This window comes from Bidens hawaiensis, unplaced genomic scaffold, assembly GCF_021521415.1.
Source record: "Bidens hawaiensis isolate Kalapana, Puna unplaced genomic scaffold, B.hawaiensis_p1.1 tig00026617_1, whole genome shotgun sequence".
NCBI lineage: Eukaryota > Viridiplantae > Streptophyta > Magnoliopsida > Asterales > Asteraceae > Bidens > Bidens hawaiensis.
The window spans coordinates 184,784-203,346 of NW_027494281.1; the positions used below are offsets into that span (position 1 = coordinate 184,784).

Genomic DNA, 18,563 nt, shown 5'->3' on the forward strand with positions numbered 1-18,563 from the left:
TGCCACACATTGAACCAAAAAGGCCTGTGCAGTTGATGTTAACACTATGACACTATTGGCACTTTGCCAATTGCCACTAAGTATCTTGGTGGTCACAATGATGTCACCATATCCAATAAGTTTTATGGGGGTTGTGCATTGATTATAATTCATGTGTGATCTGTAAGTTTTTATTTTCTTACCATCAATATTAATTTGAATAAATGTTGCATTGCTTTTATGATACCAGTCATAGTTTTATAAGTATTTTTAAGCTTCGATTTATTTGCTTCAATTTTGGTTTTCACTTCTTCTCTTTCAGTTACTCTTCGTACAAATTTCTAGCATTAACACGCCCTCTCAGATTTTATGAAAAGCATGTACGATCTGTTAATGTTATTATCTAGATTTTGTGTGAATATAATTTGTTTCGTAATCTACTATATATTAACTTATGATTCCAAATGATGCTCTTGTAGATTATGTGGTTGTTTTGCGGCTTGCTTCATGTCTGTGTTGTAGCGTGTTCATGCTTCTTTATAACTCGGGTACCTTATGTTACCTGCGGTGTACTAGTCAATTAGCTTTGCTGTTTTATGTTATGGCAACTCAAGCAGCTAATATGAGTGTCTTTAATGTCGTTATGTTTTTCAAAAGATAGCGTTTGCAATTCTGTCCGTAGCTCATCTCACAAGTACGTAAACAAGGAGCCTCGACACAATGATCCTAGCTTGTTTACCTACGAGAAGCTTGGCCAAACAAGAGCGTCTACACACAAAACTTGATCTGGCTGATGCAAAAGGAAGAAGAACACAAGAACACTATTTTAAAAGACATAAAAACAAACAAACATGTCAAAGTACTCTCTTCAGCTCAGTTTGCTAACTCTCAACAAACCCTTTTTAAACTATATGCATTATCATATATATCTTCACTAATCAACACCTGCTGGGACCATCTCCATTGATTCTTGACATTTCTGATTGGTGCTTTGCATTAGTAGATAAGAGTAACTTTTCAAGAATGAATAGTACATCGGACATCAAGGGGCGACGCATGGCATCCAGACGACAACAATCACAGGCGAGACTTGCAACTATGAAGGCCTGCTTTCGTGAGTATCGGCCTTCTAACTTAACATCCATGATCCTGTGTATTTTCTTTGGTTCTATCAGTTGAGACGTTACCCAATTTAGCAAGTTACGCTCTACGCTGCACCGTTTATTATCAATGGCACAACGCCCTGTAATGAGTTCCAACAATACTATTCCAAAGCTATACACATCACATGGTTTTGCAAGTCTCCCTGTACACACATAGGTGATATTACTTCATACAAGTGTTATGTTACTATTTTTTTGAACCCTTTTATGTTAAAAATGGACAAATCAAGAGGAAATGAATTGAAATGAACCTGAGGCTATATATTCCGGGGCGGTATAACCTTCTGTTTCCATTACTTGAGTTGTAAAATACAACTGAGTCTCATCACCTATTGGACCAGCTTTTGCAAAACCAAAATCTGATAGCTTTACATTATAGTCCTAAAAACCCAAAAGGTGAACTGAGTATATATGAAACAAGACCATAATAGCAATATTGGTGAATGGCAATTTAATCATGGGGTGTACAACTATACATACCATGTCTAGCAGGATTTTAGAAGATTTAAATCCGCGATATATAACTCTTGACGCTGAATCATGCAAGAAAGAGAGCCCTCGAGCAGCTTCCACGGCCAAATTCATCCTAAGTTCCCATGAAAGAGGCTGTTCACTCCCTAAAATCGGACATATATTTATGCATACATGGACACATGTAAGTAAACATGTAATAATTATACGAATAATAAAAAACGCATATGACTAGGAACATATACATCAAGAAGAAAACTTACACGCACGACTGAAAAGACGATTCTCCAAGCTGCCTTGAGACATGAACTCATATACCAACAACCTGTTTTCGCCTTCGCAGCAAAAACCAATTAGGTTCACCAGATTTGGATGGTCAAGTTGACCAAGATAATTCACTTCTGTCTGCAAATTAAATACATCTTTAACTTAAAACAACTATAACAAATAAAAGAATAATTATATAGTATGAAAACAAACACTTACCAACCATTCTTTATCACCCTGAAAATCTATGGGATTAAGAGCCTTTATTGCAACAGGCATTCTTGATTCACCAGGTTCTGCTGGTGATAGGGTTTCTTCGTTGATCCACCCTTTGTATATATAGCCAAAACCACTTTCTCCTAGAACAGCATCTGAACAAAAATATGTAGTAGCAATATAAAGCTCATAAAATGTGAACACCTTCATATGTGCGGACAATGTCATATTCCCATTCCTTGGACTCGGACTTGGCGTATTTTGAGCGCACGTAGAGCTATGTTGTGGTGGAAGTGGTAAAGGATACGCAACTAGTGTCTTGCCACTGCTTCTGTATGACTCGTTCGGCCCTCCTAAAATTATTATAAATCCCGAAAACGTTAAAATAAGTTGAAGTTGTCATAGGGAAAGCATGTTTTCTATAGTTCAATTAATCCGAACCATCACGATGCATTTGTATATTAGACGACACATACATAAACTAGATCTTCTTTCTTAATCACTTATTTAACTAGGATATGTCGGTTAATACTAACAGACTTAGCATAACTGCAATCGGCCCCTTAGGGTTCCGTTAGGTCTAGTGTGTGTGTGTGTCTATCTGTAATCAATTATTTATAACCGATCAATTAATTAGCAATTATCTTGGATGTTCACTTAAACACAGATGTCTATGAATGCGCAAAATCTCTGTCAACCACAATAATCTCACAACCATAATTACAAACTCCTACTTTTCTATAGTTCAATGAAATCAAATGGCCATTGTTAATAAAAAAAGATTATTGTTAATGAATGAGAACTCATAAACTTAACTTTGATTTAGTATGTTTATGTATTAGCTTTATATTCGTAAAACTTGTACGATTATCTAATTAAGTTAGGTCAGTAATTAGATATTATCGTTACGATAAGTTACTGTTAACGTTTGGTGGTTTATCACAGCAACTTTTTTGGTTGTATAATTTGATGATTCTAAATATAAATCAAACAAGGGAATAATAAAACTTGATGACTATGAGGGACGGGTACAACATTCGGCGAATGAACATCTAGTTTCTTCTCCTACACCCGATCATAAGAAAGACAAATATTTGGTGGATTACTTCAATACCCTTGATTTTAGTATTTCTGAAGATATGGGCTGATCGGTTAACAGCATGGTGACTCCTATCACCTTTGAATCCTTCAATGACTACCCTGATTTCCTTAAAACATTTGAAGATCCAACATATATTCAAATTGTGTTGAAAACAAAATTTATGAACATGAAGATCATTGAGTTATTTGATTTGTATCTCAAGGTAAAGGTTTAAGGGTTATAAACTTATAACTTATAAGCATGTTAGCGAGTTTATCTTATGGGTGTGAATGAGACATCAACAATGGTTTAGAAATTGATGATGGGATCATGATTCGTATCTTGTACATCCAATACTTGGATGTTCTAATCTGGAATTACAAGGTTTCACGAGTAGCAAATAACGATAAGGAGGTTGATGATCAAGAGCATGGAGAAATTATACAAACGAACTGAAAATGGCTTTGCGCTTTACAAGGGGAATGATCAGCTAGAAAAAAATAAGTTTGGAAAAAGAAGAAGTTTTGATTTGGAGAATGATACAGAAACTGTTGAGGAGGCAACTAATGATTAAGAATGATAGAAAAGCAGTTGAGACGGCTGCTAATGAGTTGTAGGAAGGAATTTATGTCACCACAATACATATCTAATTTCTACGTATCTTTCTCTACAGAAAATCTCATGTACGGTTCTGTAATAGAGATTCCTTCAATTGAATGACGACTGTAATTTCACCGCCAAAGGCTACCCGTAACATTAAGTTTAGGGAAGTCTATTAGACATGTTTATAAACTTAACTTTAATTTAGTATGTTTATTTATTATCGTTAAGTTCATTCAAATTTGATGTAATTAAGTTAGGTTGGTAAAATATTACCGTTACGATATGTTAGCTATTGTTAACGTTTGGCGGTTTATCACAACCGTTTTTCGGTTGTATAGTTCTCAAACATGCACGTATATATACCACGTAATGGTGGTAGGAATGCGTCACCAATTTAATCGACTGTTTTAACCGATATTTCGATTGTTAATTTCTTCGTTTTATTCATATTCAATTGTGCGAGTCGATTTATCCTTTTCTTGATTTATTCTTTTGAATCAAAAATCCTTCTCAGTATCAATTATAACAAAAATTATTATAAGTATATTATTTGTTTGATTTCCAATAATAACCTACTGTGTTAATATCTTTATTAAAACATTAAAACCCTAATAAAAATGCCCTTAACTTTCTCAGATATGTAGTCACTAAATTCCTTGATCGAGAAAAAAAAATGATTATTGATTCAGCTTGATTACACATTTAACTACTGAATTGTTCACAAAATGTATGAAATTATAGACTTAATTTGTAATTTTAATAAGTTCAATCCCCAAAACTTCAAACCCTAATGGTGTTTTAGGGATTATTTAAAAATAAATTATTTTAAATAGAACCAAAGATCCACTACCAAGATGTTAATCACAGCCATCAAACAAAAAGTAAGTATTATTATTCTTTAAACACTTTACTATTTTACTTTTTATTTATTTATTTATTTGTTTTTATTGTTAATTTTTAAGGCCAAATATATTAAAAAGAAATAAAGGGGACAACAGAATGCAAGAAGCCCGAAAATACAAAGAAAGATCTCACATAAAATCGTAGCGAAATTATCAATACCAGATATAAAAATTATAATTAAAAAAATATGAAGGATTCAAGTTATTGTGCATTTATATATAAAGAAGAGAAATTATACCATGGTTTTGAGGTGGGGCATAGCGACATTGACTGGCATCAAATCTTTTACTTCTGAAACATAAGTTCCCCATTGAATAAAAAAAATTGAAGATATCAACTTAAGCAAAATGCAAACAAATAATATCAGAAATGGATCCTGAAGCACTTGGTTTCTTCTTCAACTCTATTGTTATGATGATATGAAGAAAATGAGAGTTTATATTGTGAACGAGATGAAATAATATTATCCCACTCTTTTCGGTTTTGACAATAAAGGTGGTGTTGATGAAGTACATGTGTCAACCCGGTCGGTGTAAACCATATATGTATTTAGTATTTACTATTTATAAGCTGGATGATTTCATGCAATTTCATCAAATTGATAATCATAATCGGTTACTTTTCTAATTATGAGAAGATGAATTAAATGGCCAACTAACTTCGGAAATATTATAATTTTATTATGACTTACTTACTATTAAATGATGATTGTTTTTGTTGTGTAATAAATGTATCACTATGTACATAGCCACATAAGTAAAATACTTATATGAAAGTTTTGATTTTAATACCATATGTATAAGTTTAATTCAAATTTGAATTCATATAAAGTTTTATCAAATATCAAATTTGAATATTTTACACGATTTAATGGTGAATAAAATGTGATTATCAATTTGCTCAAACATGTGAATGTAATATGATAAACTGTTTGCCGTGGTTTGATACACTTTGCAAAATATAAGAAAAAAAGAAAGAAAGAAAAGTAAATCATACAAAAACATAAAGAAGAAACCAATCATTAATTAAAAAAAACAATGTAAAAAGATTTAAAAATTCAATGTAAAAAAAAGGAAAAACAAAACAAAGGTATAAAATTTATTTGTAAATATAAAAATATAAAATATTGAAATTAATAATAAAAACCAAAAAAAATGTGAATGTGTGACAAAACGTTTAAAATAATTAGGTTTTGAGTTGTTCGAGGGAAGAGTTATAGATAAACAAAGTCGCTCTATATATGTTCAAATACAATGCATTCTTGGTTAAATTTCATTGCCATATATACAAACACATATATATAATAGATGTTGGCAGTAAACACTTCGCAAATCATAAAAATAATATATAAGACAATGTTTTAAACAAATTCCAATTCAAATAAAAATCAAGAAAAAAGAAAAAGGTGTCACATAAAAACAAATTCAAATAAAGAAAATCAGGCAACAAATAAAAGAAAAACAACAATCTTAAAAAAAACAAAAACAAAAACACTTAAGCTAAAAATTCTAGCCAAAAAAGAAAAAAAAACATGCATAAAACTTAGAAAAATACTAAAGAATACATAAATAATTAAATACATAAAACATGTGATCGAGTGTGTGGCAAGCATTATGTGGGTGCGTAGCAAGCATTTAAAAATTTTGTTTTGAACCGATCGGGGAGTGGCTTCTAGAGATTCGAACGTGCGTCACATATATAGACACATCGCGCTTGCTATCAGATCAAACGCCTTCTTTTCGTTACGTCTTGTTTCCTACTATGTTTATAAAAAGATGGTGGTAATACTGTTCACACAAACCATCACTTTTTATGGTTGTATAAAGATAAAAGTATATGCTTAGACCTTTTAGCATATGTAATAGAATTTGTATCGTTAAAATTTCAAGATTTCTTTTATTATGTATCTCTATTAGGATATCCATCTTTATCTCTAAAAATTAAAATTTTATGAATACTGATTCTTTAAATATAGAGATCCGATTTATTTGCTTCAGTATTGGTTTTCACTTCTTCTCTTTCAGTTACTCTTCATACAAATTTCTAGTATTAACACACCTTATACTTCTCTCAGATTTTATGAAAAGCATGTACGGTCTGTTAATGTTATTATTTGGTTCTGTGTGAATATAATTTGTTTCGTAATCTACTATTAACTTATGATTCCATATGATGCTCTTGTAGATTATGTGGTCGTTTTGCGGCTTGCTTCATGTCTGAGTTGTGTTCTAAAAAAATGTGATCGCCAAAAGAGCAGTGGATTGCCTGCAGGGCCAACAATTATAGCGTGTTCATGCTCCTTTTTAACTCAAGTACCTTATGTTACCTGCGGTGCAATAGTTTTTCAAAAGATTGTGATTGTAATTATGTCCGTAGTTCATCTCACAAGTACGTAAATGTAAGGAGCCTCGACACAGTGATCCTAGCTTGTTTACCTTCGAGAGGCTTGTTTATACACAAAACTTGATCTAGCTGATGCAAAAGGAAGAAGAACACAAGAACACTATTTTAAAAGCCATAAAAAACAAACATGTCAAAGTACTCTCTCCAGCTCACTTTGCTAGCTCTCAACAAACCCTTTTTAAACTATATGCATTATCATATATATCTTCACTAATCAACACCTGCTGGGACCATCTCCATTGATTCTTGACATTTCTGATTGGTGCTTTGCATTAGTAGATAAGAGTAACTTTTCAAGAATGAATAGTACATCGGACATAAAGGGGCGACGCATGGCATCCAGACGACAACAATCACAGGCGAGACTTGCAACTATGAAGGCCTGCTTTCGTGAGTATCGGCCTTCTAACTTAACATCCATGATCCTGTGTATTTTCTTTGGTTCTATCAGTTGAGACGTTACCCAATTTAGCAAGTTACGCTCTACGCTGCACCGTTTATTATCAATGGCACGTCGCCCTGTAATGAGTTCCAACAATACTATTCCAAAGCTATACACATCACATGGTTTTGCAAGTCTCCCTGTACACATAGGTGATATTACTTCATACAAGTGTTATGTTACTATTTTTTTGAACCCTTTTATGTAAAAAATGGACAAATCAAGAGGAAATGAATTGAAATGAACCTGAGGCTATATATTCCGGGGCGGTATAACCTTCTGTTTCCATTACTTGAGTTGTAAAATACAACTGAGTCTCATCACCTATTGGACCAGCTTTTGCAAATCCAAAATCTGATAGCTTCACATTGTAGTCCTAAAAACCCAAAAGGCAAAAGGTGAACTGAGTATATATGAAACAAGACCATAATAGCAATATTGGTGAATGGCAATTTAATCATGGGGTGTACAACTATACATACCATGTCTAGCAGGATTTTAGAAGATTTAAATCCGCGATATATAACTCTTGACGCTGAATCATGCAAGAAAGAGAGCCCTCGAGCAGCTTCCACGGCCAACTTCATCCTAAGTTCCCATGAAAGAGGCTGTTCACTCCCTAAAATCGGACATATATTTATGCATACATGGACACATGTAAGTAAACATGTAATTATTATACGAATAATAAAAAACGCATATGACTAGGAACATATACATCAAGAAGAAAACTTACACGCATGACTGAAAAGACGATTCTCCAAGCTGCCTTGAGACATGAATTCAGATACCAACAAACTGTTTTCCCCTTCACAGCAGAAACCGATGATGTTTACTAGATTTGGATGGTCAAGTTGAGCAAGATAATTAACTTCTGTCTGCAAATTAAATACATCTTTAACTTAGAACAACTATAACAACTAAAAGAATAATTATATAGTATGAAAACAAACACTTACCAACCACTCTTTATCACCCTGCAAACCTATGGGATTAAGAGCCTTGATTGCAACAGGCATTCTTGATTCACCAGGTTCTGCTGGTGATAGGGTTTCTTCGTTGATCCACCCTTTGTATATATAGCCAAAACCACTTTCTCCTAGAACAGCATCTGAACAAAAATATCTTGTAGCAATATAAAGCTCATAAAATGTGAACACCTTCAAATGTGCGGACAATGTCATATTCCCATTCCTTGGACTCGGACTTGGCATATGTTGAGCGCACGCAGAGCTATGTTGTGGTGGAAGCGGTAAAGGATACGCAACTAGTGTCTTGCCACTGCTTCTGTATGACTCGTTCGGCCCTCCTAAAATTATTATAAATCCCGAAAACGTTAAAATAAGTTGAAGTTGTCATAGGGAAAGCATATTTTCTATAGTTCAATTAATCCAATCCATCACGATGCATTTGTATATTAGACGACACATACATAAACTAGTTCTTTGTTAATCACTTATTTAACTAGGATATGTCGGTTAATACTAACAGACTTAGCATAACTGCAATCGGCCCCTTAGGGTTCCGATAGGTCTAGTGTGTGTGTGTGTTAATCTGTAATCAATAATATAACAGATCAATTAATTAGAACCTATCTTGGATGTACACTAAAACACAAACGTCTATGAATGCGCAAAATCGCTGTCAACCACAATAATCTCACAACCATAATTACAAATTCCTCCTTTTCTATAGTTCAATGAAATCAAATGGCCTTTGTTAATAAAAAAAGATTATTGTTAATGAATGAGAACTCATAAACTTAACTTTGATTTAGTATGTTTATGTATTAGCTTTATATTCGTTAAAACTTGTACGATTATCTAATTAAGTTAGGTCAGTAATTAGATATTATCGTTACGATAAGTTACTGTTAACGTTTGGTGGTTTATCACAACTACTGCTTTTTGGTTGTATAATTTGATAAATCAAACAAGGGAATAATAGAAGTTGATGACTATGAGCGATGGGCACAACAATCTGCGAATGAACATCTAGTTAATTTCTTCTCCTACACCCGAGCATAAGAAAGACAAACATTTTGCGGATAACTTCAATACCCATGATTTTAGTATTTCTGAAGATATGGGCTGATCTGTTAACAACATGGTGACTTCTATCACCTTCGAAACCTTCAATGACTGCGCTAATTTCATTAAAACATTTGAAGATCCAGCCTATGTCTTTCATTTAGGAACTGTGTTGAAAACAAAATTTATGAAAATGGTAGAATGGTTTTTGTATTTTTACTTGAAACTTTCTGATTCTAGACCATTCCCTTAAACTTTGGTAAACGATAAGATCATTGATTTATTTGATTTGTATCTCACGGTAAAGGTTTAAGGGGTAATTATAACTTAATTATAAGCATGTTAGTTAGTTTATCTTATGGGTGTGAATACGACATCAACAATGGTTTAGAAATTGACGACGGGATCATGATTCGTATCTTGTACATCCAATACTTGGATGTTCTAATCTGGAACTACAAGCTGGTTTAACGAGTAGCAAATAACGATAAGGAGGTTGATGAAGTTGGTGCCATTAAAGGCACACCAACTCCTAGTGGATCCAAGAGCATGAAGAAATTATACAAACAAACTGAAAATTAATGGCTTTGCGCTTTAAAAGGGGAATGATCAGCTAGAAGAAAACAAGTTTGGAAAAAGAAGACGTTTTGATTTGGAGAATGATACAGAAACTGTTGAGGAGGCAACTAATGAGTTAAGAATGATAGAAAAGTTGTTGAGGCGGCTGCTAATGAGTTGTAGGAAGGAATTTATGTCACCACGATACATATCTAATTTCTATGTATCTTTCTCTACATAAAATCTCATGTACGGTTCTTTAGTGGAGATTCCTTCAATTGAATGACGACTGTTTCACCGCCAAAGACTACCCCTAACATTAAGTTTAGGGAAGTCTATTAGACATGTTTATATAACTTAACTTTAATTTAGTATGTTTACTTATTATCGTTAAGTTCATTCAAATTTGCACGATTATGTAATTAAGTTAGGTTGGTAGAATATTACCGTTACGATATATTAGTTATTGTTAACGTTTGGCGGTTTATCACAACCGTTTTTCGGTTGTATAATTGTCAAACATGCATGTATATATACCACGTAATGGTGGTATATAGGAATGCGTCACCAATTTAATCGATTATTTTAACCGATATTTCGATTGTTAATTTCTTCGTTTATTCATATTCAATCGTGCGAGTCGATTTATCCTTTTCTTGCTTTATTCTTTTGAATAAAAAATACTTCTCAGTTTCCATTATAACAGAAATGATAAGTATATTGTTTGTTTGAATTCCAATAATAACATAATGTGTTGATATTTTTATGAAAACATTAAAACCCTAATTAAAATGCCCTTAACTTTCTCAGATATGTTGTCACTAAATTCCTTGATCGAGAAAAAATAAAATTATTGATTCAGCTTGATTACACATTTGACTACTGAATTGTTCACATAATGTATGAAATTTATAGACTTAATTTATAATTTTAATAAGTTCAATCCCCAAAACTTCAAACCCTAATGGTGTTTTAATTTAGGGATTATTTAAAATAACTTAACTTTAATTTAGTATGTTTACTTATTATCGTTAAGTTCATTCAAATTTGCACGATTATGTAATTAAGTTAGGTTGGTAGAATATTACCGTTACGATATATTAGTTATTGTTAACGTTTGGCGGTTTATCACAACCGTTTTTCGGTTGTATAATTGTCAAACATGCATGTATATATACCACGTAATGGTGGTATATAGGAATGCGTCACCAATTTAATCGATTATTTTAACCGATATTTCGATTGTTAATTTCTTCGTTTATTCATATTCAATCGTGCGAGTCGATTTATCCTTTTCTTGCTTTATTCTTTTGAATAAAAAATACTTCTCAGTTTCCATTATAACAGAAATGATAAGTATATTGTTTGTTTGAATTCCAATAATAACATAATGTGTTGATATTTTTATGAAAACATTAAAACCCTAATTAAAATGCCCTTAACTTTCTCAGATATGTTGTCACTAAATTCCTTGATCGAGAAAAAATAAAATTATTGATTCAGCTTGATTACACATTTGACTACTGAATTGTTCACATAATGTATGAAATTTATAGACTTAATTTATAATTTTAATAAGTTCAATCCCCAAAACTTCAAACCCTAATGGTGTTTTAATTTAGGGATTATTTAAAATAAATTATTTTAACCTAAGATCCACCACCAAGACGTTAATCACAGCCATCAAACAAAAAGTAAGTATTAATATTCTTTAAACACTTTACTATTTTAATTTTTATTATTTATTTATTTATTTATTTGTTTTTATTGTTAATTTTTAAGGCCAAATATATTAAAAAGAAATAAAGGGGACAACAGAATGTAAGAAGCCCGAAAATACAAAGAAAGATCTCACATAAAATCGTAGCGAAATTATCAATACCAGATTTAAAAATTATAATTAAAAAAATAGTAAGGATTCAAGTTATTGTACATTTATATATATGGAAGAGAAATTATACCATGGTTTTGAGGTGGGGCATAGCGACAATGACTGGCATCAAATCTTTTAATTCTCAAACATGAGTTGCCCATTGAATAAAAAAAGTTGAAGAGATCAATTTAAGCAAAATGCAAACAAATAATATCAGAGATGGATCCTGAAGCACTTGGTTTCTTCTTCTTCAACTCTATTGTTATGATGATATGAAGAAAATGAGAGTTTATATTGTGAATGAGATGAAATAACATTATCTCACTCTTTTCGGTTTTGACGGTAAAGATGGTGTTGATGAAGTACAGGTGTCAACCCGGTCGGTGTATACCATATTGTATTTAGTATTTACTATTTATAAGCTGGATGATTTCATGCAATTTCATCAAGTTGATAATCATGTTCGGTTACTTTTCTAATTATGACAAGATGAATTAAATGGCCAACTAACTTCGGAAATATTATAATTTTATTACGACTAACTTACTATTAAATGGTTGTTTTTGTTAGTGTAATAAATGTTATCAGTATGTACATAGCCACATTAGTAAAATATATATATATGAAAGTTTTGATTAAATAGAAAGAAATAATTTTATACCATATGGATAAGTTTAATTCAAATTTGAATTCATATAAGTTTTAACAAATATCAAATTTGAATATTTTACACGATTTAGTGGTGCATAAAATGTGATTATCATTTTGCTCAAACATGTGAATGTAATATGATAACCCGTTCATCGTGGTTTTATAAACACTTTGCAAAATATAAAAGGGAAAAAAGAAAGAAAGAAAAGTAAATCATACAAAAACATAAAGAAAAAGCCAATCATTAGTTTAAAAAATAATGGAAAAGTGTGACAAGGGCTTTATTTAAAATAATTATGTTTTGAGTTATCCGAAGGAAGAGTTATAAATAATCAAAGTCGCGCTACATATGTTCGTATACAACGCATTCTTGGTTAAATTTCATTTCCATATACACATATATAACATATGTTTAAAAGACTATGTTTTAAACAAATTCAAATAAAAATAAAAATCAAGAAGAAAGAAAAAATAATAATAATAATAAAAGGTGACATATATAAAGAAATTCAAATAAAGAAAATCAGGCAACAAATAAAAAAATAATCTTAAAATAAAAACAAAAACAAAACCACTTAAGCTGCCAAAAATGGGAAAAAAAACAAAACAAAACACATGTATAATACTTAGAAAGGTACTAAAGAAAAAATAAATAAATAAAACATGAGATAGAGTGTGTGGTAACCGGTAAGCATTAGGGCGGTGCGCGGCAAGCATTTGAAAATTTTGTTTTGAACCGATCGGGGAGTGGCTTTTAGATATTCGAACATGCACCACATATATTTAGACGCATCGCGCTTGCTACCAGATCAAGCGCCTTCTTTTCGTTAAATCTTGTTTCCTTCTATGTTTATAAAAAGATGGAGGTAATACTTTTCACATCAACCACTACTTTTTATGGTTGCACAAAGATAAAGATAAAAGTATGTGGTTAGGCCTTAAAACATATACAATATAATCTGTATCTTAAAATTTCAAGATTCATTTATTGTGTATCTTTATTAGGATATACATCTCTATCTCTAAAAATTAAAATTTTATGAATACTGGTTTTTTAAATATTGAGATCCGCTTTCATCATTTCTTTTAAATACTCTGACTGTCTAATTAAGAAAAAAAATATATATAATATGTGTTTGTGAGTGAGATAGACATAATGATGGAGATTGAGATGTTATAGAATAAACAAAATCTATAGAAAAGTAAAATGTTATATTTAGTTAAATAAAATAGAGCTCGTGTGATACACGAGTGGTTAAATAAATAAAGTAAATAAGTTAAATTTAATAATATACATAATAACATATCTTATAGATTCATAAGATATAAATAATTTACTAAAATACAAAGATTAAAAAGAATAATTTGTATTTTAAAAGAAATCAAAACGAAATGTTGTGAATCCATACCGATTAAGAAAAGAGAAGGTCAACATCAATTCATCATAGTTAAGTTGGTAAGCCACAGGCATTTTAAAAAGCAAAGTAGTGAGTTCAAGTCCCACCAACAACATATGTTTCACTTTATCATTCAAGAATGGGAAATTGTAAAAACGGAAACTTGGGTCACACCCCAACCTAAGGCGGAAATGTCGGGGCGTGAGCTAATTGCTCACAACTATTAAGGCACTATCATGCAATATTAAAGGTGACAATATCTATTAAATTTAATTATATATTCAAATAAATCAAATACAAACAAGTACATAATCCAAAAATACAACAAAAACAAATTTATATTTCTAATGATCTTGATTTAAATTCTTCTAACATAAGTTCATCACTAAGTCTTCACTAACTTGCATTCAATTCATACAATATGTAACACCCCAGCTAAAGCGAAAACGCCGGAGTGTGACGTACAGATTGCTCAAAACACATGTGACACAATTAAGTGACAATATTATCATTAATTCATTCAAAAGCATCAAGTACACAAGTTTATCAAATGAACAAACACAAAGAAGAATGAACAAAACAAACATCTTCTTGTTTATTATTTAAATAGCATAACTTCTAGTATCTTCGTCACTTCATCCTCTAGTGAAAGTACCTATAGCATATATATAAAATAAAGTCAACTAATTGAATAGTTGGTGAGTTCACACAAGTTTGGACATAACTATATAAAAATCTACAATTTCATGAAAACTCATAAAAAGCAAATAAAGTCCTTTCCAGTTGGGATTGTGCACCAACGTACTCGGATAATAGCGCAAGTAAGTGTCTTTTCTGTTGGTAAAAACCAACATACTCGGATCGGGGGTCCCTATTCCACTCATAACATCGAGGTCCTGAGTGCATAGGGGGGCGTATGATCATACTTAATGAGGAAACCATGAGCACATAATCTTTGAGCAAGTAAACACACAAGTCCATGTAACGAATTGTAGTTTGTAGATAATAAATAAACGAAATTGAATTGTTGATATGATATATATGCTACCCCCAAAATAGTTAAAAGGGTAAAAAGGGGGTGTGAGAAACTCACCTTGATGTTGAAGACAAACTTGAAATAAAACCGAAAGTACGTAAATGAAATCGAAACAATTGAACGTCACGAACTAGAATTAAAAGCATAAAAATTAATATTAACTGACGACTCATAAAAAGTAGATATTCATACAAGAACTATAAGTATTTACTAAGCGATTCCTAGAATCCTTAGTATCCAAACAATCCCACGAATTATTAAAAGTTTGACCAAAGTTTGACTTCCCGTTGACTTTGACCAAAAGGTCCAAGTTGTTGACCGTTGACTAAAAATATTGACTGACGACCCGTTGGTGACTTTTGACCAGTTATCTAGACTTAAAATAGTCATAAGATATTCATAGTCGCAACCTAATAATCGATCATGTAATTTGCAGTTAATCATTTTTTTCATGCAACCCTATGACTAAGTCACACTTTAACCAATTTCATTTCTCATAAGTAAGACTAACCACTTAGTCAAATAGTTCTAAGTTGATCCATAAATTTAAAATTCAATTTACCACAATCAATCTATTACAAATTACAATTATTTTCACTAACCAATATGTTGATCATCCTTAACAAGTTTTCAATCATCAAAACTGATTTTTCCAACCAACTAAAACTTGTGATTAAATTACCAAATAATTCAAACATATTCTTTCAAGTATTATGTATAGCATATTTTTCTTATAATTTTTCAATTCACACAAATATACAAAATATTCACACTCTACAACAACCTGATTTCAGTCTCTATTTTAACACAGCAGTACACAAATATTTGCCAAAAATTATATATTTGTCCAATTGATGCAAGACCAATTGTATTAGATTCCTACTTCAATGTATAACATTCTAGAAGTGTAATAACACCCATATCTATTTTCAATCTCAAGTTATACAATTTACAACACAGCTCAGAGAATTTCTCTTTCAATCAGGATTGCAATCCGATTTTGTAAATTAATAAAAACTAGTCAAACAAAGTCTAAAAATTATGATTCTTGACTTTTTGAAAACTAGATTCAAAGTACTTAATCATAGTATCACAAATAAATCAGAAACACCAACGTATTTTCAAGTTATACAATCTACAATCTAAAACACAGAATTTGTCAACAAGAAGATTTAAACCAAAAGTCACAAAAATCATGATTCCTATATCCTTATGATCTTTAATCATCAAGGAATCATTTTCTATAACAAAATCTCATGTATTTCATTATTTTACTGATTTATAAAATAATATTATGTACAAAAGGTTTCCATATTTTCTTTTATGACAAGACACACAATTTCTTTTAAAACCATCAACTTGATCATCTTTTTATTTCTTATGATTACATGTGTTTGGATACTCAATCCCACAATCCCAAATCAAAAAACATAAACAAAATATATATTAACCATGTTTACTTACTTGCTTAATCAATGTTATATCACTATTTGTTCCAAGAATCACTCAACTTGATTATGATATTTTGAGAGTGTTTTAGAAAAATAAAATGTATGTGTGTGTGATGTGGTATGGACGGCCAAAAGGAAGAAAAAGAAAAGATATAACCGTAATTGTTATTTACTCATCATTAACATAATCATTAAGACATAATTAATTTTATTAAACTTAAGGTTATGCCAGTTTTTTTTATTACATGTGACATGCTACATTCTGTTATAAACATTTTCTAGTAACCATATGTTGTGTACTAGTCTTTTTGTTACTTGTCATGTAATATATCATAGGTTATGTTATTAATTATTCATTTCTCCTACAGCATATAAGTATACAATAACTAATCATGTAGCATGTAACACAATTTCACCCACCACATATAATACATGTAACATATCATGTGTGACAAATTTATTATAACCTATCATATATATAACATGTGTGACAAGTTTATTATTCTAGTTATCAATAACTAGTTACTCTCACTTAGGTCACCAACGACACCACTGACTCAATGTATGCATACATGACGCTATATGTAAGGGAGTTCATTAAATTAGTTAACAGAATTAACTGGGTTTACTGACACAGTCAACAGGATTTAACTGAAAATGTCGGGTGCCACATCTGGGATTAGAAATGTTGAATGCATATTTTATTATGGAGTTTGATATTATAATATGTTTTTATACATATATTTATAAAGAAAAACCGAAAATTTAAAACGGGTCGGATTATCCGGGTTTGAAAAGTAACGAATGTTACACAATAACTTGCATATGCGTATAAAATAGAAATAATATTGTCAACAACACATGTTGAGTGAGTAAAACACCAGTTAATTTGAATACAATATAATATAGAAAAAAACGCAAGTTGTTCCTGTGAGATAACAATTAAGCCATAGCATGTACACAATTCAAACAAATATAAAGGAAAGGGTTAAACCGTTGCCATGCGAATCGGACATTGGTTACCAAAAATGAGTTGTCGGTGAAACCATTGTCATGTGACTGGTCTCCGGCCACTACGGCGGTCGTATGATCATACTAAAATATGTTGAACCTCTTCGAATACGTTCAAATAAAGTAAGTAAGCAAATAACAAGTTAGACATAAACTGATATACACACAAGGATAACAGTTGCTAATGTGGATAATAATAATATGAAAGTACTGTAAATACGCATATGTCTCCAAAAGATTAAAATGAGTAAAATAGGAGAGTGAGATACTCACCTTAACAATAAGCGAATGAGTGAAGCGTGGTAAGAAGACAACAAGTGTCACGCTCGTCGAGATAAATCAACAGAATGTACTAAAGTGATAGGAGAGATACTAAAGGTTAACAAATGGATTCTATAGATTTAATATGAATTAATAAACGGGTATTGTATTTAAAATAATTTATTTAAAGTTTAAATCTAAAAAGATAGTTTTATAAATAAAGTAAAATAAATCCTTTAGCAAAAAAATATTAAAGTTGTAATAATTATATATATATATAATAAACTATTCAAGTTAATCGGGTTTTGTGAAACTACATTTTATTATTATAATTAATAAAGATCTCTTTTAAAGTTATATTGTAACATCCTAAAATATTCTAATAATAAATAAAGAAAGTTGCGTTAAATTGTCGTGTGTTAAATAATATTAACTAGCATCTAATATGGAAAAGATCATGGACTTGGACTAATTAAGATGGATTAAAAGGAATGGGCCTTAGGTTCATGGGCTTTAAGGGATATAAATATCCCCTTAAACCACCCTAAAACCCTAATCCTCAATTCCATCTTTCCACATTTCTCTACACACTCAAAAAACACACACATCCTACACCACTATACACGGCCGAGAGATTTGAGCGAAGTTAGAGATCGAGTGGACGCTAGTTCAGGTAGATATTTATCACACGAGCTACATACAAGATCTAGAGTTCATAACCAAGTTTAAAGAAATCCAAACGAGCACTAAAGGTACGTCTTTTACCT

At 31.2% G+C, this 18,563-nt stretch overlaps 2 protein-coding genes across 2 annotated transcripts; both read right to left on the reverse strand.

Annotated features, from left to right (window-relative positions):
* Nucleotides 1-682: 682 nt before the first annotated feature.
* On the reverse strand, nt 683-2,550 carry LOC143573721 (putative serine/threonine-protein kinase PBL3). The gene is made up of 6 exons (XM_077058523.1): nt 2,538-2,550; nt 2,100-2,449; nt 1,883-2,018; nt 1,623-1,759; nt 1,394-1,523; nt 683-1,285 (listed from the first exon to the last, which is right to left on the reverse strand). Exons 1-6 carry the CDS (start codon nt 2,548-2,550, stop codon nt 918-920), a joined length of 1,134 nt encoding a protein of 377 aa, XP_076914638.1. The 3' UTR covers nt 683-917.
* A 4,737-nt stretch (nt 2,551-7,287) lies between these two features.
* On the reverse strand, nt 7,288-8,742 carry LOC143573723 (putative serine/threonine-protein kinase PBL3). The gene is made up of 5 exons (XM_077058524.1): nt 8,488-8,742; nt 8,267-8,406; nt 8,011-8,143; nt 7,775-7,904; nt 7,288-7,668 (listed from the first exon to the last, which is right to left on the reverse strand). Exons 1-5 carry the CDS (start codon nt 8,740-8,742, stop codon nt 7,301-7,303), a joined length of 1,026 nt encoding a protein of 341 aa, XP_076914639.1. The 3' UTR covers nt 7,288-7,300.
* Nucleotides 8,743-18,563: the final 9,821 nt, after the last annotated feature.

Excerpts from the sequence above, each read along its gene's own strand:
- LOC143573723 (XM_077058524.1), bottom strand. The coding sequence starts at position 8,742 with ATGCCAAGTCCGAGTCCAAGGAATGGGAATATGACATTGTCCGCACAT. Across the intron at positions 7,905-8,010 it reads CTAAAATCCTGCTAGACATG|GACTACAATGTGAAGCTATC; the intron begins GTATGTATAGTT and ends TTGGGTTTTTAG. Across the intron at positions 7,669-7,774 it reads CCCGGAATATATAGCCTCAG|GGAGACTTGCAAAACCATGT; the intron begins GTTCATTTCAAT and ends CTATGTGTACAG.
- LOC143573721 (XM_077058523.1), bottom strand. Across the intron at positions 2,019-2,099 it reads AGGGTGATAAAGAATGGTTG|ACAGAAGTGAATTATCTTGG; the intron begins GTAAGTGTTTGT and ends TTTAATTTGCAG. Across the intron at positions 1,524-1,622 it reads CTAAAATCCTGCTAGACATG|GACTATAATGTAAAGCTATC; the intron begins GTATGTATAGTT and ends TTGGGTTTTTAG.